Consider the following 19965-nt stretch of genomic DNA (forward strand, 5'->3'; position numbering starts at 1 on the left):
AAGCACAAGGTCCAGAGTCCATTGACTCCTGCTGTGGATTAGATTCCCTAGAAGTAGAGCCTGTTTCAGGGATTCATGTACAAGTGATTTTTTGATGCAGTCCTCTCAGGAGAATCTACAAGCAAGTGAAGGAGGCAGGATAAGATGGAGGAAGCATCTAGGCAGAGGTGGGGTTTTAGGAGAAGCTAGCCTCTGATCCCACGGGGAATTCTGGAGCATGAATGACACCACAGAGTTTGTCCTGAGGGAGACAGGACAAGGGGGCCTTGATTCTATATCTCTGCATCAGTCACTGGTCAGTCACAACTGGGTCCTGTAGCCACTCCTAAACAATTACAGTTGGGACAAGCCCCACCAGGATCGACGTAGACTAGTTGAGATATACCCCTGGAGCTGGGGATGGTTCCTCTTCCCCTGAGTCATGTGAGAAAGGAACAAATCTGGAGCAAAAGTGAGGTGCAGTTAGGAGGCAATGGATATCCGTCAGGCGGCCAGCCACGTGTGTGGCAGGTACCTATCTTGTGCCAGGACTGGGGCACAGTGGTGAGCACCCCCAACAAAGGGCTCTCAGTCTAGCCAGGAAGACAGGCAGTGAGAAAGCTGGGTGTCTGGGTTCTGATGGGTACTGTGATGACAGAGAAAGGTAAGGGAATACAGATGTCTTGGAGGGGCTGCTTTACATCAGGTGGTGAGGAAAGGCCTCGCTGGGGTGAACATTTGAGCTGAGGCCTACAGTGCAAGGGGAGAAGAGGATTCTGGTTGAGGGAACAACGGTGTCGAAGCTGAGAGGTGGAGACACATCTGGGGGATGTGAGGAGCAGTAGGGGGTTAATGCAGCTGGAGTGGACCAGAGAGGGCGCTGTAGCCTGGGAGACACTGGAGACGGAGGCCGGACGCCATGAGGCAGGCACAGGCGGTAAGAAGGAACGCGTTCACGGGCCTGCAGTGTGAGAGGAATCAGGAAAGGGCTTTGAGCCGAGGACTGGCTTGACCATTTACATGTTTAAAATATCTTTTTTTTTCCTGCCAAGCGGAGAATGGGTTTTAAGGGGGCAAGAGGGGGAGGCAGAGAGGTCAGTGAAGAGTGGGAAGCAAAATGGGCAGACTCAGGGACTGATGTGATCCTGGGGGCGGGGGTGGCATAGAAGAGGCACGACGGGTGCTGGTGGCTGGGGGCCAGCTAGGAGGTGTGCCCAGGAATGCAGAAGGGATGCCCCAAACTCATGTCCCCAGAGCCTGGGGCCCAGCTGGCCCACAGTGTGGTGGTGGTGGGGTGGAGCCCCCCTGATTCCGCCTTCTCTGCTCCACATGGGCAGGGTTCTGGAGCATTTCAGCAATCTCTCCAGAGAAGTGAACCTGGACTACGAGCGCAGCATGAACAAGATCAACTTTGACAAAATCGTCTCCTCCAAGCCCAAGACATTCTCCTATGTGACCCTGCCTGAGAAAGAGGAGGAGAAGGTGCCCAAGCAAGGTGATGCTGGCTAGACAGAGGCAGCCCCACAGCCATCCCCGGCCAGAGCCCCTCCTGCTCCTCCCTCTGGGACCTCCCCTGTCCCCAGCATTCATCACCTTCTTTTCCTACCTGTCTGGAGAGCTGGGGGTTGGGGTCGTGGGGGTGGGGTAGAAGAAGGCTCTTTAATTTATTATTTTTTTAATTTTAATTTTTAAATATTTATTATTTATTTATTTATCTTGGCTGTGCCGGGTCTTAGTTGTAGCATGTGGGATCTTTTTAGTCGCAGCATGTGGACTTCTTAGTTGTGGCATGCATGCGGGATCTAGTTCCCCGACCAGGTATCGAACTTGGACCCCCTGCAGTGGGAGTGCAGAATCTTACCCACTGGACCACCAGGGAAATCCCGAAGGCTCTTTTAAAAATAGTAGTCTGAGCAGTGCAGAAGTGGCAAGGTAAACATGGACTAGGAAAGCAATTGTCCAGAAGTGGATGAAAAGTGCTCTGATTTTCTGACCTAGGGACATGCAGTCCTTTTCTTCCTCCAGTAGCAAGAGTAGGTTGGCATTGCTGCAGCTCCATTTGACATGTGGCAGACCGAGTCTCAGAGCTCCTTGCTTGGAGCTCTCTGATCCCTGCCCCAGCTTCCATGTGTGTGAGGTGCCCAGGAAACTGGGGTGGGGTGCAGACCATGGGCACTCCCAGGGGCCTGATGCCCACGTCTTCCTTTCTTGGTGCTCCAGGGCAGGCCCCAGATGGGCCCCAGGGGTTGTGTGCAGGTTGGCTGGGAGGGGGTGAGGAGGGAGCCCATGGTTCTCACCCACCTTGAAGGGGCCTGTGATCCAGAGTGACCTGGAGGGAATTGGTTTACCCACCCCAGAGTGGGCATTTCACTGCAGAGCCTTGGGGTCACCCAGGTAGGCCATGGGGAAAGAGAGGTTCCAGGGACATGGGCGTCTCTTCCAGGGAGGAGGCAGGAGTTATTCCCTCCGTCAATACCTGGTAGATCTGCCCTGACCCCTGGTATATCCAAGGCCCATCTGACACTGGCCCTTGGCCCCCATCCCTGCAGGACTGGTGAGTGTCCCCCAGTACCCATTCCGGGAACAGAAGGCAGACTTCACCTTCATGTCCTTGCTCACACGGTCGGAGGTCATCACGGCCCTCAGCAAGGTGCGGGCTGAGTGCAGCAAGGTGACTGCTATGTCCCTCTTCCACTCAAGCCTCTCCAAGTACAGCCGCCTAGAGGAGTTCGAACAAATCCAGTCACAGACCTACTCCCAGGTGCGTGGGCATCCAGGGCACAGATGGTGATAGCGGGCCAGGGCCTCGGAGCTGATGGGTACAGACAGGGGCCCTGGGAAGCCTGGAGTTGATCAGCCGAGAGCCCCTGCTTTCCTTAAAACCAGGCCTTGCCTCTTCGTAGACCTTGCGGGAAGCTGGGGCGGGTGCCAACCGGGTGTTTCATCTTAGAGAGAAAAGGAAAACCAGGCTGGGCTCCCTTTCTAGTCATTTTCCGTCCCAACACTGGTGGCCTCTGAAGCAGACTCCCGGTCTTGGAAAGGGGAGCAGGAACCCCATGCACCCCCATATCTACCTGAGCATGGGAGTGTGAGGGGAAGAGGTGCAGCCTCATGGGAGACAGGCACCAGTGGGCCCAGGAGGAAAGCTCCTTCTTTCTGCTCCACTCTGTGCCTCGATCTCTCTCTCTCTGCCTCATTTTCTGTGTCTCTGTGTCTCTCCCTTGGCTGGAGGGAAAGCCATGCTTTTGCTGCCCCTCCCTCCCTCATCTCCCCACCCCCAGAAGCCCTGGTCCCTGGGGGTCATAGGGGGTGTTGGTTGGCAGGGCTTGGCAGTAAGTTGGGGTTGTGGGGAGATCCCTTCAGGGTCATCTGAGTCTGGAGAGTGCCCGAGCATGGTGGCTGTGGGCAGTGCGCCCCGCAGGCAGCCACGTGATGCCATCTGTGGCCATCGCAGGTGCAGATGTTCCTCAAGGACAGCTGGATCACCACGCTCAAGGTGGTCATGCACAGCAGCCTGCGTGACATGAGCAAGGGCTGGTACAACCTCTACGAGACCAACTGGGAGGTGTACCTCATGTCGAAGCTGCGCAGGCTGATGGAGCTGCTCAAGTACATGCTGCAGGACACGCTGCGCTTCCTGGTGCAGGACTCTCTCGCCAGCTTCGTGCAGTTCATCAGCGATGCCTGCTGCAGCGTGCTCGAGTGTGCCGACGACATGGTCTGGGGCGAAGACTTCATAAACAGCCCCTATAGGTGGGGCTCGGCTGGGCAGAGGCACCTGTCGACACCAGAGCTGTTCCTGTCAGGCGCCGGTGGCTAGGGCGGTACAGGGTCAGGGGGCCAGGGCAGCCAGGGGCAGGGTGCCCAGCACTGCTGGGTCCTGGACACCAGGGTGGGCCTGACTCCCGCCCTGGTTGCTGGGGAATGTCCCAGCAGCTCTGCCTGGCATGTCTTCTGGTGACCTCCATCTCTGTCAGTCACTGAGTTCCTCAGCTGAGAAATGTTTTTTGAGCACTCGCCATGAACCAGGTGGGGTTCTAGGGAAACAAGAGGGGTGCGGCCCCTGCTCTCACATGGGCACAGACAGCAATCAAAGAAACAAACGGATATAGTCATTGCTGATATTGGCAGGGGCTCTGACATATCCAGGAGAGGGGGCGTTGCCAAGGGGCTCAGGGAGGAGGTGGCACCTGAGCCGAGAACTGAGACAGAGGAAACCAGCCATGAGGGGATGGTGGGGAGGGGGCACCAGGTGGAAGGCACGGAGGGAAGAGAAAAGTTGGGGCCGTCATGGAAGGAAAGGCCAGTGGCTACGGCTGGAGAGGGAAAGGCAGGGAGGGCTGGTCAGGACGACACGAGAGAGGTTGCGAGGACCAGGCCAGACCATGTAGAGCCTCCTGTGGTCATGGTTGGGGGCCGGATTTATTCTGATTGTGGTCAGCAGCCATCGGAGGGGAGTAACAATCCAAATTATATTCCAAAACCATGCTCTGGGTTTGTGAGGATGAGTGAGACAGAAGAGAAGTGAGACCAAGGCTCTTACCATTGTCTAGACAAGGGGTGATGGGGCTGAGTAGGGCAGATTTGGGGCAGTGAATAGGCCGTAGTGCTGGGGAGAGGATGTGTAGGGGGAAGAGGGCAGGGGAGGAGACCAGGCTGACTCCTGGGATCCACTGAGCCCTGGTGGGAGTCAGGGAACATGGAATGTCTGAAATGCTCATTTGAGGTCAGGGTGGTTCGCAATCCAGAGTGCAGGGGAGGCTCGCCTGGGATCTAGGCTTGAAGGTCGTTGCATGTAGTGGGTGTCTGGGGCCAAGGATGGTGGGCTCCCAGGGAGAGTGTGGATGCCACAAGTACCCAGGGCCTCTCCAACCTGCCCTGATGACCTCAGGACCGCGTGGAGGTCGTCCTCCCTCTCCCTGGTGCCCATAGGCCTCTGGGCAAGTGGCAGGAATGGAGGAGCCTGTCTGGTTGGTGTGGGTCTTTCTCTCTGGTAACTTGGAGGTTTCTGGGAAGAGGGCAGAGGCAAGTCTCGTGCATGAAGAAGCTCCAGAGCCATAATGCCGGCAGCAAGGGCAGGGACTGGGCTTCCTGTGCACAGCCCTCTTCAGGCCCCTGCCCACAATCCGCCCGACCACTGTTCCCGCAGGCCCCGCAAGAATCCCCTGTTCATCGTGGACCTGGTGCTGGACAGCTCAGGGGTGCACTACAGCACGCCGTTGGAGCAGTTCGAGACCTCTCTGCTCAACCTCTTTGACAAGGGCATCCTGGCCACCCACGCGGTGCCCCAGCTGGAGAAGGTACAGCGGCACTCATGCCAGGGTGCTGCCACAGCGTCAGAGGAGTTCAACTTCATCATGGCTGGCAGTGTGCTCAGCCCTTTAATTCTTGAATAGCTCATTTAGTCCTCACCACAAGCTGAACTGGGTACCATTAACATCCCCATTTTGTAGATGAGGCTTGGAGAAGTTTTGCCCAAAGTCACATAGCTGCTAGGGGTCAGACCTGCGATTGGAACTAGGCTCACTCACCCACTCCTGCCACAGCCATGTCTGACCCAGATCCCATCCAGCTCCTGACCTCTCTCTTCCACTCAAGATGTAGACAGAGACTGACCTCCACTCTCGGGACCCCTTCTCAAAGGTCCTCATTCGTCACCACAGCACAGCCTGCTACCCCAGGCCCCACAGATTCTGTAACTCCAGTCCCCTCTTGTGTCCCGTGCTGGTCAGTCAGAGACATCAGTGACCTGGTTATCCCGTTGGCCTTGAGCTGAGCCAGGCAAGGCCGAGGAAGATGCTGCCCCTTGGTGGGCCTCCTGGGCCTTCCCGCCTTGTATTAGTCCACAGCCTCATCTAAGAGACGTGGCAGCAGACCCTCTGCCCTGCCCCCACCATGCTGTCTATGCTTGGCCACACTGCCGCTCACTCAGTCTTTGGACCACACTCCAACCCTTCTGCCCGCCTGCCCTGTGGCTCATCCAGCTCTGTGTGCCTCCCCGCCTTGCCCCACAGCTGGTGATGGAGGACATCTTCATCAGCGGTGACCCCCTGCTGGAGTCGGTGGGGCTTCATGAGCTGCTGGTGGAGGAGCTGCGGGCCGTCATCGCCAATGCTGTGTGCAAGGCCATGATCCCACTGCAGGCCTACGCCAAGGAGTACAGAAAGTACCTGGAACTGAACAACAATGACATTGGCACCTTCCTCAAGTGCGTGGGTGTGTCAGAGTGTGTCTGCCTGTCTGTGTGACCCCCACTCACCCTCTCACCACCCTCTGCCCCTCGTGGGTGCCCGCTGTCCACAGGGCCTTCCAGACGCAGTGCCCGTCGGCCGAGGAGGTGCGAGAGGTGGTGCTCACTCACCTGCAGGAGAAAGAGATCCTGGACAGCTCGTTGCCCAGCATCATCATCATCGGTCCCTTCTACGTCAACGTCGACAACGTCAAACAGAGCCTGTCCAAGAAGTGCAAGGCCCTGGCCACTTCCATGCTGGACATCCTGGCTAAGAACCTGCACAAGGAGGTGGATGATGTAGGTGCCCACCTGGCCGGCCCCAGAGACCGCACCAGCGCACACACCGTGCATACGTAGTGAACTCCCATGAGTGAGGCTGGAAGTCACCCTCCCTCGACCCTGCCTGGGGTCATATGGGAGGTCCCAGGAAGTGGGGGCTTCTATCTTCTCCCCTGGACTTGTAAAGAGCTGGGAACCCCTCACAAAGAACACCCTGAGATGGATCATTTCGCAGAGCTGAGGGTGTGCAGGTGCAGGCGGCTGGGGAGGGGAAAACGCGCTGGGTGACCCTCAGCTCCCCAGTGCGCTGGAAGGGAGCACCTCTTTTCGGAATGCACCGTAGGATGTGGTGGGGTGGGGGCAGTTCCCTGTTGGGAGATACTGGGACCAAGAAGGAGGAGCAGGCCCCTGGGAAGGCAAGGGAGGGGCACACGGCCTCCCCAGCACCCTCCCCCTCCTGCCAGATCTGTGAAGAGTTCCGCAGCATCAGCCGCAAGATCTACGAGAAGCCCAACAGCATTGAGGAGCTGGCTGAGCTTCGTGAGTGGATGAAGGGCATCCCCGAGAAGTTGGTGGGGCTGGAGGTGAGGCGGGTACACGGGGGGCTGGGGGATGGGGACAGGCAGGGGCTGGGAGAGCAGGAGCCGGGAGGCTGGGAGTGAGGTAGACACAGAGGACAGGTGGGCTCGGAGGGTTATGAGGCTGGGTGCACGATGCAGATTCAGAGCTATGCTGTTTGGGAGGTCAGGAGGGCATGAGTGGGGGGCTGGAGTTTGGAGGTGTGGTGGCCCAGGCCCTTGGAGCCCTGAGCCCAATGCCAGCACCTCCTCCACCACCCCAGGCCTCCCCTCTCTGGAAGAGGGCAGCCTCTCCCTAACACCCAACCACTTTGGGGAGCCTGGTCCCAGTTACCCTCCCACCTCCCAGGTACACATAGTTCTCATCAATGCCTATACATGCAGGATCGGATTGTGAAGGTCATGGATGACTACCAAGTCATGGACGAGTTCTTTTACAACCTCAGCACAGATGACTTCAATGACAAGTGAGTGTGAGGTCGGTCCCCATTCCAGGCAGGTGGTGGATAGCAGGAGGTGGGGGAGGAGGTGCTGAGCCATGGCGGCTGCAGGCTGTGCGGTCACACGGCTCCACACGGGCCAGGGCCACGTGCCCAGTGGGGCAGAAGGAAATCATTTGGCTCTCTTGGTCTAGGGACACTACTGCCCCCCACACTGTCTCCATCCTCTATCCCATCTTTGGCCTGACACACACATGTTCACCGGGCCTGGGATCCCCTTGTTTGTGGTTGAGGCCCTTGGGGGTCCTTGGGAGCATGGCGAGAAGGCAAAGCCCAGCCTGGTGGGCGGTCCCTGGGGAGGAGCACTTGTCCCCACCCAGCTTGAGAGCCTCATAGGAAATAGCCTCAGGTTGGGACTGCCTTACTGAGGCTAAGAGACCCCTTGCCCAGCCTATCTTATAGCCTGGGGCAGGTTCCAGGTTGCCAGGGTCTGGGAGAGACTGACACTGTCTCCTGGGAACCCTGCCCAGGATCCCTAACTCACCTGCTTTATGGGACATCCTGGTGCTCAGGGTGGCCTCCCCCAGGATCTGCAGCCCAAGGCCAACTGCAGGCAGAATCTCTGAAGCCCACAGGGCCACCAGGTCAGCCAGGCAGAGGGAGTTGATATGAAGGAAGCTGGTCTGGTGGCCCTGTCTGGTCACCAAGGAAATGCAGGCTAGAGGCTGTCACTTTGCCTCGTCTGAGCTGAGGCCCCTTACAGACCTGGGGAACTCAGGATCGCTTCTTTCATTTAGGACACGATTCCCTTCTTGTCCTGTCACTGCACTGGGCACATTGGGTGTGCATCTCCCTGGAAGCTGCCCACAATCCCAGGGCAGGGACTGCTTTCCCTGCCAGACAGCCCCACACTGCAGTGGTGGCAGTGGCTGCCTCCAGGCTCACTTCTACCTCCCAGTTGCCCAGCCCCAGCTGCTCCAGCTGCCGCCTGGATCCCCCATTCTCCCCTTCACCCTGGCCTGCACACCCCATGATTTCAGTGTGACATTCCCCCCCATAACCCACCCCTGCCCCATCCAGATGGGCTGCCAGCAACTGGCCTGCTAAGATTCTCAGGCAGATAGAGATGGTACAGCAGCAACACATGGAAGATGAGGAGAAGTTCCGCAAAATCCAGATCATGGATCAGAACAACTTCCAGGAGAAGCTGGAAGGGCTGCAGGTGGGTCTGGGTTGAGAACACACACACACACACACACACACACACACCACACACACACACACACCACACACCACACCACACACACACCACACACACACCACACACCACACACACACCACACACACCACACAGCACTCCAGGGCCAGGCCTTGCCGCTTGCAGTCAGGAGGTGCTGTGTCAATGTTTGCTGGGCGAGTGAACAAGTGGCTAAAAGAATGAACTGAGGGCCTCCCTGGTGGCGCAGTGGTTGAGAGTCCGCCTGCCGATGCAGGGGATACGGGTTCGTGCCCCGGTCTGGGAGGATCCCATATGCCGCGGAGCGGCTGGGCCCGTGAGCCATGGCCGCTGGGCCTGCGCGTCCGGAGCCTGTGCTCCGCAACGGGAGAGGCCACAACAGTGAGAGGCCCGCATACCGCAAAAAGAAAAAAAAAAAAAAAAAGAATGAACTGAAAGGCCAGAGAGGTGCCTGGGCAGCAAGTTCCAGGGAATTTCAGAGTAGCAAAGAGCCCCAACCCCTCTGTTGTGTCCTCATGGGCACTGGGTCTCCATCTGACCTTGCTGTGTTACCTTGGGGTGGTCAGCTGCCTGTGATGGACCAGGAACCGCTCACTCCAGGAGAAAGTCCCCTCAGAACTGGGAGATGTTGATGCTCTGGGGACCTCAGTTTCCCTGGGTGTGCGCGGGGATGCGTGGGCATAGGTGGGCCCACAGAGGCCTCTGATCCCTTGCTCCTTGGCCTGCAGCTGGTGGTAGCTGGCTTCTCCACCCACGTGGAGATTGTGCGAGTGCATGAGATTGCCAACGAGGTGCGGCGAGTCAAGAAACAGCTGAAGGAGTGCCAGCAGCTGGCGATGCTCTACAACAACCGCGAGCACATCTTTGGCTTGCCCATCACCAATGTAGGCCTCCTCTGGGTGCACTGCCCCCCAGCCCTGAGAAGGGCTCGAGGAGGAGCCCGTGGCATTTGCAGACACGTCTGGAGCCAGCTGCCAAGTAGCAGGGCCCTGGCATTTGGGGGGGGGGCAGGACTGAGCAGGCTGCAGAGAAGAGCTTACCCCCGTCTCCTGGCCCCCAGGACAAGGAGGCTACCTGGACCCAAGCAGGAGGCTGGAGGCTCAGTGCAGGCCTTGCTCAGCCACTCAGAGCCCAGAGCCCATGGGGTAAAGAAGAAGGGAGGCCAGGCCTGAGTCCATGGGGACAGGATCAGGGACAGCACCCAGGAGCAAGGAGGGGCCCCAGAAGGAGCAGTGTGGAGGCAGACTGGGGAGCACCCCGACACAGCCCCAGCTTTTCTGCCCCTGCAGTATGACAAGCTCTCCAGGATGGTGAAGGAATTCCAGCCCTACCTGGACCTCTGGACCACAGCCTCCGACTGGCTGCGCTGGTCGGAGAGCTGGATGAACGACCCCCTGTCAGCCATCGATGCAGAGCAGCTGGAGAAGAACGTCATCGAGTCGTTCAAGACCATGCACAAGTGTGTGAAGCAGTTCAAGGACATCCCAGGTAGGCAGCCCAGCCAGCCCGTCCCCTCCTTCCCTGCCTGTGCCAGCTGCCTCTCACCCCTGCCTGCCCTGCCCCGCAGCCTGCCAGGATGTGGCCTTAGACATCCAGGCCCGCATTGAGGAGTTCAAGCCGTACATCCCACTGATCCAGGGGCTACGCAACCCTGGCATGAGGACCCAGCACTGGGACATGCTGTCCAATGAGATCAACATTAATGTCAGGCCCAAGGCCAACCTGACCTTCGCCCGCTGCCTTGAGATGAACCTGCAGGACCACACTGAGAGCATCAGCAAGGTGGCCGAGGTGGCTGGCAAGGAGTACGCCATCGAGCAGGTGGGCCGCCACCAGCAGGCCTGCCCTGCCCCACCCACATGCTGCCCAATGGCGTGGGAAGGTGACATTACTAGGTCCCATCCCTGGGGTCATTCACCAGGCCCAGAGGTTGAGGTGAATCCTATTAAGTGCGTTAATAATGCATATGAAATGCTTGGCATGGTATCTACCATCCCTATTATTATTCAATTATTCCTCTCAAGTTATTCCTCTCTCAGGAAGGTGCTGATAGCATTACCTCATTTAACAGATGAGCAAATTAAGGCTCAGAGAGGTTCAGCAATTGGCCAAGGTGGCATAGCCAATAAGGGCTGGAACTGGGACCAGAGCTCCTAACCAGTGCCTTAGCTACCTCCCAACATGCTTGTACATGCATGTTGTATACATACACCACATGTGAGAGTGAGTCAGCTTTGGATTCCGATGAGGGTCCATGGGGGAGTTGTTGACCAGACAAGCTGAGAGTTTGCTGAGGGGGCCTGAGTGAAGATCATGGCCGGGTAGAACCTGCCCTTCCCTGCCCAGTGCTGCTCAGTGTGGGCCAGACCTTTCCCGGGACCCAGCCTTGACTCGTCCCTACTCCAGGCACTGGACAAGATGGAGAAGGAGTGGTCCACCATCCTGTTCAACGTGATGCCCTACAAGGAGACAGAGACCCACATCCTCAAGAGCCCAGATGAGGCCTCTCAACTGCTTGATGACCACATCATCATGACCCAGAGCATGACCTTCTCGCCCTACAAGAAGCCCTTTGAGCAACGTATCAACTCCTGGGAGAACAAGCTGAAGCTGACCCAGGTGGGCCCTTCCTGTCCTCCCCTCATCCCCCAACCCTCGCAGCACCCTGTCCCAAGGCTGCTCTTTATGGTGTCTGGGTGGGGCTGGAAGCGGTGGAGTGCCTTGCTGACGTTTGCACAGCTCCTGGCTCTCTGCCAGGCCCCTCATAAAGAGGAGGGGGACTAGACTGGGGCTCTCCATCTCAAGTTCGGCTGCTGGAGGAGGCAATTCAGAACATGCGGGTGGGGCCGGTGTTTGGTCCAAAGCTGCAGCTGAGGAGGGGCATGAGAGCTGCCAGCAGATCCCCAAAGTGCTGCCTAGGCTTGGAACAGCTAGGACCTCCAGTCTCAGGATTTTCTGGGCTGGACACCACAAGGCCCTGAGGCTCCTCAAAGTCCCCTCCTACTAGGCCCTGAGCTTCTCACTCGCCGCTTCTCACTTGGATCTGGCTCGGGGTAAGAGAGCCAGGGCACTAGGGACCGCTGCTCTTTGGGGCTCTCAAGGCCAGTGGCCGGCACTATCTGCAGAGCCCTGAGGTCAGTGCCAGGGCCAGGCCTACTGGTATGATTCTGACAGCCCCTTTCTGGGAACTGTTCAGAAACTTCCAGTGAAGGCCAGAAGCTGAGCGAGGAGGGCCTGCCTGTATGTTCCTCGGGTCACCCAGAGAGGCCTGAGCTCATCAGCATTGTCCCTGGGTCTCCATCCTTTGCTCACACTGTCCTCTCTACCTGGAGTTCCATCTCCTCCAGGGCTCAGCATTGAGTGGCCCTCACTGATTCCCCCACACCTGCCTGCAAGGTATTCCCATCGAGGCCCTTGTTCGGTGCCTCTTACAGTACAGAACCCATCACACACACTGGGCCCTTGGTGATTCAGAGGCAGAACCGGCCGTTTAGAGGATGGTGGGCTCCTCAAGGGCAGGGACCACACCCTCCTCTCTTTCCTCTGGAGCCCACATGGACCTGACCTGGGCCTGACACAGGCTGGCCACAGTACACGTCTCATGAAGAAGAGAATGAACGAATGAATGAATGGGTTTGCACTGATAGGAAATGGCAAGAGATAAATTTGGAAAGAGGAATCTGGAGGCGGAGGGGAAAGTGGCTTGAAGAGGTCTCACTCTTGGACTTATGTTTCACAGAGTATTTTAAGGGATCTCAAGCTCAAGTCCCAGTACACCTCAAAGAATCGAGGGGTCATAGACCCAAAATCCTCCCAGGAGAGGAGACTGGTTTGGTCTTCCATGCACTGGGCTCTTTCCTTGTTACCTTAGGGTTTGCTGGTTGGGGCGTGGTTCTCTCATAGGAAGAGTGGCTCTCCTGGCTCTGTTGGAGGATTGGGCATCCTGTGGGGGATTTGCAGTTTCTCTGGAGGGCAGACATCCATGCAGCCTCTTTGTTCCCTGGAGTACCGTGGCTGACAGCGCCATCTAGAAATTTCCCCGTGGACACTGGCTCTGGTGCCCAGTGCTCTGCCTAGAACTCTAGTGGGATAGAATGTCTAGATCATGGGGGACAGGACCCAACTTGGACCCCAGGCCCTGACAGTCCATGCCCTGTCCAGGAGGTGCTAGAGGAGTGGCTGAACTGTCAGCGGGCTTGGCTCTACCTGGAGCCCATCTTCAGCTCTGAGGACATCAACCGGCAGTTGCCGGTAGAGAGCAAGCGCTACCAGACCATGGAGCGGATCTGGAGGAAGATCATGAAGAATGCCTACGAGAACCGGGAGGCGAGCTCACACGGGGATGGGAGGGGGCAGCTGGGACCACCAGGGAGCCTCCTGGTCTTGTCTCTTACTGAACAAGAAAGACTGGAGGACAAGTCCAAGGCTTTGGTCTTGGCCCGTGTCCCCCTGGGTGGGCTCCCCAGTCTTGAGAGACACTCCTCAGAAACACAACAGTTGATGGTTTTCCTCTTGGAGATTTGCAGTCCACATTAGTATTTTTAAAGACCCTGACAAGTCCTAGAGCAAATCAAATTACTTGGCTTTGGTTAACCCTATTTTTTTTTGATCACAGACTTCTTTTCTGTGGGGCTGACAGGGGTGATGGAGGCAGCCCCTGGCTCGGGGCAATTTTCCTGCCCCCATCTCTTCCTGGGCCCCACTGAGGGTCTCTACGTGGCAGGCATGGGTCCTCTCTGAGCCCACCTTGCTGCTTCCCAGTCAGACCGCTCTTACTTCCAGTTTCTCTCTGACCCGGGCCATCCAGGTGATCAATGTGTGCTCTGACCAGAGGCTGCTGGACAGCCTGCAGGACTGCAACAAGCTGCTGGACATGGTGCAGAAGGGCCTCAGCAACTACTTGGAGACCAAGAGGAGCGCTTTCCCCAGGTGGGCACCACCGGCCCATGCCCACTCTGTCAGTGCCTGCCCATGAGGCTGGGGCCCCAGTGCCCCTCCAGGCTGGGGTGCAGGGATGTCAGTGGTACTGGGGCAGCTGGGACCCAGGGGCTGCCTGACCCACTCCCTCACCCCTGTTCCCCTGGCAGATTCTACTTCCTATCTGACGATGAGCTACTCGAGATCTTGTCCCAGACGAAGGACCCCACAGCTGTGCAGCCCCATCTGCGCAAGTGCTTTGAGAACATCTCCCAGGTGGGTAACTGGGCCAATGGCTCAGGGCCAGGAGCACTGGGGCACCTTCCCAGGGAGCACACCTCTTCTCTCACCTCAAGTCTCTTTAGCAGGAAATGAGGTGGCAAGTGAGATTCATGGCTCTTAGAGACGTACCTGGGGCCTGTGGGAGGAAGGTCAGCTGCAGAGCCCTTGGCTCAGGGTTGGGGGACCCTTGTTCCCAGCTCACCCAGGGGATCCCTGGCCCCTGCCATACACTGAGGTTCTGGCTAGGCTGAGAAATCCATGAGGCCAGAGGCTCCTGACTCTCCTTGCCCTCATCTTCATCTACGAGGGAGGCCACACAGGCCTGCGCAGGAGGGGAACACAGAGGGCAGGCTTAGTCTCCTTCCCCAAGTGGGCTGTGCCACAGCTGGGGACAAGGCAGTCCCATCTTGCCCACAAGCAGTCAGGGAAGGCCCAGCCAAGGTGGAGCTCTCTTCCAAACGTGAGAGCCACCTTCTGAAGTTGGAGGGCACAGGCGGGGTCAGCGCTGGGGCTCTGGTGGGCAGGGCTTCTGGGCACATTGAGGGTAACCCCACTCTTAACTGCCCCCTGCCCACAGCTGCTCTTCCAGGAGGACCTGGAGATCACACATATGTACTCGGCAGAGGGTGAGGAGGTGCAGTTGTCCTTCTCCATCTACCCGTCCAGCAACGTGGAGGACTGGCTGCGGGAGGTGGAACACAGCATGAAGGCCAGTGTGCGGGACATCATCGAGAGAGCCATCAAGGCCTACCCCACAGTGAGCCACGCCTCCGCTCCCAGCACAGCCTCCCAACCTACTCGTTCTTCCGTTTGCTCCTTTCTCAGTGCCTCTGTGCTCTATCACGGGGGCTGGGCTACCTGTCTACTTCATCCTCAGACTACAGCCTTGTCTGCTGCTGCTCTCAGTCAGCCAGAGTGTCTCTGGGGGCAAAGGGTCCTTGGGGCCCACTCAGGGAGGAATCTGAAAACACCCTCTGAAAAGTGAGACTGGCTCCTAGTGATAATCAGTTGCTGTGGTTATGTTTCATGCACTCACTGTGTGCCAGGCCCTGGGATGGTACTTCACCCCCATTACCTCTCTCAGCCCCACAATCAGTGGCTAGCCCGGGGGTTAAGCCTTATCCTACAAAGTAGCTGAGAGATGTTTCCTGCCCAAAGGGCATGTGATTCATAGGTGGCAGTCAGGATTTGAACCCAGGACTGTGTGTTCCCCAATCCTGGGCTCCCACCCCTGTGCTTCCAGGTCTCCTCTGCAGAGGAAGTAATGACTCTGCCCAGCCCTGAGAGGCCCAGAGCTTAATGGCTTCTCTGCTTTCGAGGTGGAATTAACAACCTGAGACCAAAAGCACAGATGACATTTAAGGGAAAAACAGTGTGCAGGGTCGGGGTGGCAGCTTCCTGGGTCAGCCCCGTCTGTGTTATCGTCCCAGATGCTCAGGACTCAGTGGGTTCTGAACTGGCCTGGCCAGGTGACCATCGCCGGGTGCCAGACCTACTGGACCATGGAGGTGGAAGAGGCTCTGGAGGCCAGCAACCTCAGTACCCAGCTGTTCCCCCAGCTTGCCCGGCAGGTGGGACTCAAGGGGGTCACCATCTGCTCCCCACAAACACCCCACACCCTGGGAGAGCCCAGGCCCTCCAGGAGCTTTGTTGTGTACTGATCCTGGAAGAGGCCTGTGGTTGGAGCCAAAGAGTAGAAAGTCAGACACCCTTGAAATGAGTGTCTCATGACCAGCCACAAGTGGGAGGGATGGGGGCTCTGAGGGGAGCTCTGAGGACAGGCAGATGCCCCTCTCCCGAAGGTCACGGTGGGAGCCTCCTCCTGGAGCCCTCCTGGGCTACCCCACAGCCTGTGCTCACTCTGTGTACCGGCTCCTCACCACATTCCTTCCTCGAGCTTCTCACCAGGCCCCACCACCTCACCTGGCCCTTGACACCATACGCTGCAGGGAGGCAGATGCCATGCATGTGCCTCCGCTTTTATCACTTCCCTGCCAGACTTCCCATGTGACCAGTGCCCTGCCTGCCCTCCCCCTGCCTGGTCACTGCACCCCACCCATCCCAGACCATCAGAAGCCCCCAGAATAGAGGGGTTGTTCCTGGCGGAAGCCCACCCTCTGAACAAGGGAGGGGAAGCCTGCCCGCAGCATGGCTCTGCCCATTCCTGATGGTGTCCCCCGGCTCCTGCAGCTCAGTGACCTGGTGGCACTGGTGCGGGGGAAGCTGTCCCGCATGCAGCGAGCCGTGATGTCAGCACTAATCATCATCGAGGTCCACGCCAAGGATGTGGTGAACAAGCTGATCCAGGAGAACGTGGTCAGTGTGAATGACTTCGAGTGGATCTCACAGCTGAGGTGAGGAGGCAGGTGGTGTGGCCACGTCCAGGGCCAGAGCAGCAGCAGGAGGGGTCAAGGGACGTGGGGAGTCAACTACAATAGGGTGGTCACAGCCCTCGGGGCCCTGGGGCAAGTTGGGCACCTAGATGACTTTACTCCCCAAAAGAACGGCCTCTACCCTACCACATACCCTTCCCAGTGGCCCGTGGTCCACATGGCCTGGGAACCTATCTCCCTGCAAAACCAGGTACTACTGGATGAATAACAACCTGTACATCCAGGCCGTGAATGCCAAGTTCATCTATGGCTACGAGTACCTAGGCAACAGTGGGAGGCTGGTGATCACGCCCCTCACAGACAGGTGAGTGCCCCCCTCTCCATGTACCCTCCCACACTGGGCCCCTCCCTCCAGTTCTGACTGGCCCAGGAGTCCAGGGCCCACAAGGCACAGTCAGTCCATCAAAGGTTAGTAGCTCAGCTTTCGGGTTTAAAACCAGCTCTGCCTGTCATGGGCTGGGTGACCTTGGGCAGGTGGCTCAATGCCCCTTATGCCTCAGTTTCCTCTGCAGCTTCCTCAGGGTGGTTATGAGAGTTTCGTGAGCTGATGTGTAAAGCTCTTAGCACCTGTGTGGTGCTCAGTAAGCATCTAACGGGTGTGGGCTTTACTGATTTTATCAGTCAGACCCTCCTTTTAACACGAGAGAGGAATTGATCTTGAGAGAAACAACGGGCGAGTCCCTTTACAAAGTGAAGTGAACACTTCTCTTCTAAAGCAATCAGTCGTTTCCTCTGGCTGCCTGTATTTAGTAGCAGCTGGATTTTCAAACTGGGTTTTGAGGAAAGGAAGGGAAGAGTGGCCACAGGTCAGCCATCCTGGCAGGTCCCTGAGCCAAGTGCTGCAGGGCCATGGGGTGGGGGAACACTGGTCAGGTGGCCGAGGGCTCCAGTCCTGACCCTGGCAGCCAGGGCTGGGCCTGCCTGGGGCCCTGAGAACGGGGAGGAGCAGGAGCTGCCCCTCCACAGGGCCCAAGAGGGTGGGGGATGGGGGCTCTCTCTCCTCGTGCCTGTGGGACTACTGAGAAAGGTGCACGGCCCACACCCATCTCCTCTCACTCCCGCAGGTGCTACCTGACCCTGACTGGGGCCCTGCACCTCAAGTTTGGGGGTGCCCCAGCTGGCCCAGCTGGCACAGGGAAAACTGAGACCACAAAAGACCTGGGCAAGGCCTTGGCCATCCAGACCATTGTGTTCAACTGCTCCGACCAGCTCGACGTCATGGCCATGGGCAAGTTCTTCAAGGGCCTGGCCAGGTAAGGCTGGGTGTGCAGGTGGCACAGACAGGGCAAGAAGGCTGAGCTCTCCTGGGACACTGCCGAGAGGAGCCTCATGGTTTGGTGGAGGGGAGAGGATGGGATAACAGGAGTCAAAGGCTCAGCCCATGGCGGCCACTGGGACGGGATGGTGGGCGGTGGGATTGTGGCTGAGGTCACGGAGAGCGCCACTGAGGGCTTCCTCCCCAGCAGAGTCAGCGGGGGCCCTTGGAGGTGCCAGGGGGCTCTGAACTCATATCCCCCCTCAACATTCTCCCCTCAGTGCTGGGGCCTGGGCCTGTTTCGATGAGTTCAATCGCATCGATATCGAGGTGCTGTCTGTGGTGGCGCAGCAGATCACCACTATCCAGAAGGCGCAGCAACAGCGGGTGAGCCTCCCGGGGGCTGCCCACGTCCACGCCTCCCGCAACTGACCACGTTTTCCCTTCAGCTATGCCCGTCCTGCCCATGCCGCCTTGCAGCCCCCCACACTGGTGGGGTGAGAAGCCAGGTGCTCAGGCCTGCCCTAAGCCCAGCCTCTCTCATCTCACAGGGGACTGGGCAGTCCCCCCCACCCCAGCAGAGCTGTCTCGGGGGGACTTCTGAAGCCAGTCGGGGAGCCCCATATCCTTACCCCGCTCTGGGTACAGCTCCTAGGCCAAGCTGCAGTAGATGAAGCGGTCCCTCCCCACATCCTGACCATTATGGAAAGTCCCAGCCATTTGTCCTAGTTTTGTTCAGGGTGGTCAGAGGTCTTCTCCTGGGGATAAGAGCTGGGAGGCTGACAGGTGTCCCAACCCCAGTAAGGCCCTGGGTCCTAGTAAGGGCTGAGCTTGCCCAGGTCTAAGGAGAATCAGTGTTGGGAAATGGGGGTGGAAGAAGATATGTGAAGACCTCAGGGAGCCGGAACCTGGGAGGCCACAGGTAGCCACTGGGACCAGAGGTCTTGAGCCAGATCCTGAGAGAGGAGCCAACCCATGGTCAGGGGTCCAGTCCAGGCTGACCCGTTATAGCCAGGACAGGGGCATCAACAGGGTATGAGGGGGGACATTCAGAGGATGGGGCAGGTGAGCCAACCCCTCCCTACCCCTGTAGGTGGACCGCTTCATGTTTGAAGGCGTTGAGATCCCACTTGTGCAGTCCTGCGCTGTGTTTATCACCATGAACCCGGGATACGCTGGTCGCACGGAGCTGCCCGATAACCTGAAGGTGAGTTCGGGCCTAAGTTTGTCCAGGAGGCTGCTCAGGGCATTGGGAAGCACCAGAGCTGTGGCCTGGGCTCAGAGATGCTAAAGCACTTATGCAAGTACACACAGCTGCTGGACATCAGGGACTGTGCTTCCCCATGGCAGCCCTCCTGCCCAGGGGCCCTGAAGCCCACCCCCAGCCATGGAGAGGAGGGCCCAGGCTTGTCCTCAGGGCTTGGGAGAAGGTAAGAGGCAGGTTCAAGTCAACACAAAGGACTGGTTTCTAACGGGCAGAGGGATCCACTCATAGGGGCGTATAAGCCTCAGCTATGGCAGGTGCAGTGGAGGGAGGATCCAAGCATCGGTGGGGGAGGAGGGCAGTGGAGCTTCCTTCAGAGGACCAGACAGTCCAGAGAGCAGGTGGTGCTCTGGGAGGGGAGGTTGGCCTCTCCATTCACACGTATACCACGTGCCCCAGGCACTATTCCGGCCTGTGGCCATGATGGTTCCGGATTACGCCATGATCGCTGAGATCTCCCTCTACTCCTTTGGCTTCAACGAGGCCAATGTGCTGGCCAAGAAGATCACGACCACCTTCAAGCTGTCCTCCGAGCAGCTCAGTTCCCAGGTGAGGTCCTGCCCTAACCAGGTTCCAGGGTCTGAGAGCTGCTGCCTTCCCCTAGCAACCCTAGGAGATAGGAATTACATCCCCATTTCTCATCTGAGGACACTGAGGTCCTAAGTAGGCAGGAGCCTGGCCAGGCTCATGTGGTGCACAGGGGAGCTGGAGCAGGAGCCGGGAACAGATGCCCACCTGGGCTAGTTCAGGTGCAAGCGAGGGTCAGCCAGTAAGAGACCAAGAGCCACACAATCCAAGGCTGGAGAGCAAGTGCACCTAGGTCTCGTGCAACCAGAGCGGGACAACCAGCACCCCCTCCACCTGAACCTCCCAACACCAGGGCCTTCCCCTCAGTGAGCTGAGCCCAGGTTCTAGGGGCACATGCTGTTGGTATAGGCACCAGCACTGGCGGATGAGCTTTCCTGTTTGGCTCCAGTCTCAGGCAGGCTCCCCCTTTGCAGTGGCAGAGATGAACCCTAGCTCTGGGCTTACACGCTACCAGCTTAGTTTCTTAATGGTTCCAAAAAAGTCCCTGGTGTCACCCTAATGGGCCCTCTTGAGGTGACCTG

The 19965-nt window shown here is 58.1% G+C and overlaps 1 protein-coding gene across 1 annotated transcript in view; it reads left to right on the forward strand.

Annotated features, from left to right (window-relative positions):
• DNAH1 (dynein axonemal heavy chain 1) overlaps positions 1 to 19965 on the forward strand; it is a 73175-nt gene that overhangs the window by 19266 nt on the left and 33944 nt on the right. The window contains exons 8-31 of the mRNA XM_060109047.1: positions 1317 to 1474; positions 2529 to 2740; positions 3434 to 3732; positions 5129 to 5279; positions 5994 to 6187; positions 6283 to 6508; positions 6955 to 7074; positions 7453 to 7535; positions 8589 to 8730; positions 9474 to 9629; positions 10035 to 10233; positions 10313 to 10566; positions 11152 to 11364; positions 12907 to 13071; positions 13553 to 13674; positions 13833 to 13938; positions 14522 to 14701; positions 15375 to 15515; positions 16135 to 16298; positions 16528 to 16641; positions 17402 to 17590; positions 17874 to 17979; positions 18686 to 18799; positions 19256 to 19405. Coding sequence (XP_059965030.1) covers positions 1317 to 1474; positions 2529 to 2740; positions 3434 to 3732; positions 5129 to 5279; positions 5994 to 6187; positions 6283 to 6508; positions 6955 to 7074; positions 7453 to 7535; positions 8589 to 8730; positions 9474 to 9629; positions 10035 to 10233; positions 10313 to 10566; positions 11152 to 11364; positions 12907 to 13071; positions 13553 to 13674; positions 13833 to 13938; positions 14522 to 14701; positions 15375 to 15515; positions 16135 to 16298; positions 16528 to 16641; positions 17402 to 17590; positions 17874 to 17979; positions 18686 to 18799; positions 19256 to 19405 — 3958 coding nt within the window. The remainder of the gene's footprint in view (positions 1 to 1316; positions 1475 to 2528; positions 2741 to 3433; positions 3733 to 5128; positions 5280 to 5993; positions 6188 to 6282; positions 6509 to 6954; positions 7075 to 7452; positions 7536 to 8588; positions 8731 to 9473; positions 9630 to 10034; positions 10234 to 10312; positions 10567 to 11151; positions 11365 to 12906; positions 13072 to 13552; positions 13675 to 13832; positions 13939 to 14521; positions 14702 to 15374; positions 15516 to 16134; positions 16299 to 16527; positions 16642 to 17401; positions 17591 to 17873; positions 17980 to 18685; positions 18800 to 19255; positions 19406 to 19965) is intronic.

Source organism: Mesoplodon densirostris, chromosome 10, assembly GCF_025265405.1.
Source record: "Mesoplodon densirostris isolate mMesDen1 chromosome 10, mMesDen1 primary haplotype, whole genome shotgun sequence".
Classification (NCBI taxonomy): domain Eukaryota; kingdom Metazoa; phylum Chordata; class Mammalia; order Artiodactyla; family Ziphiidae; genus Mesoplodon; species Mesoplodon densirostris.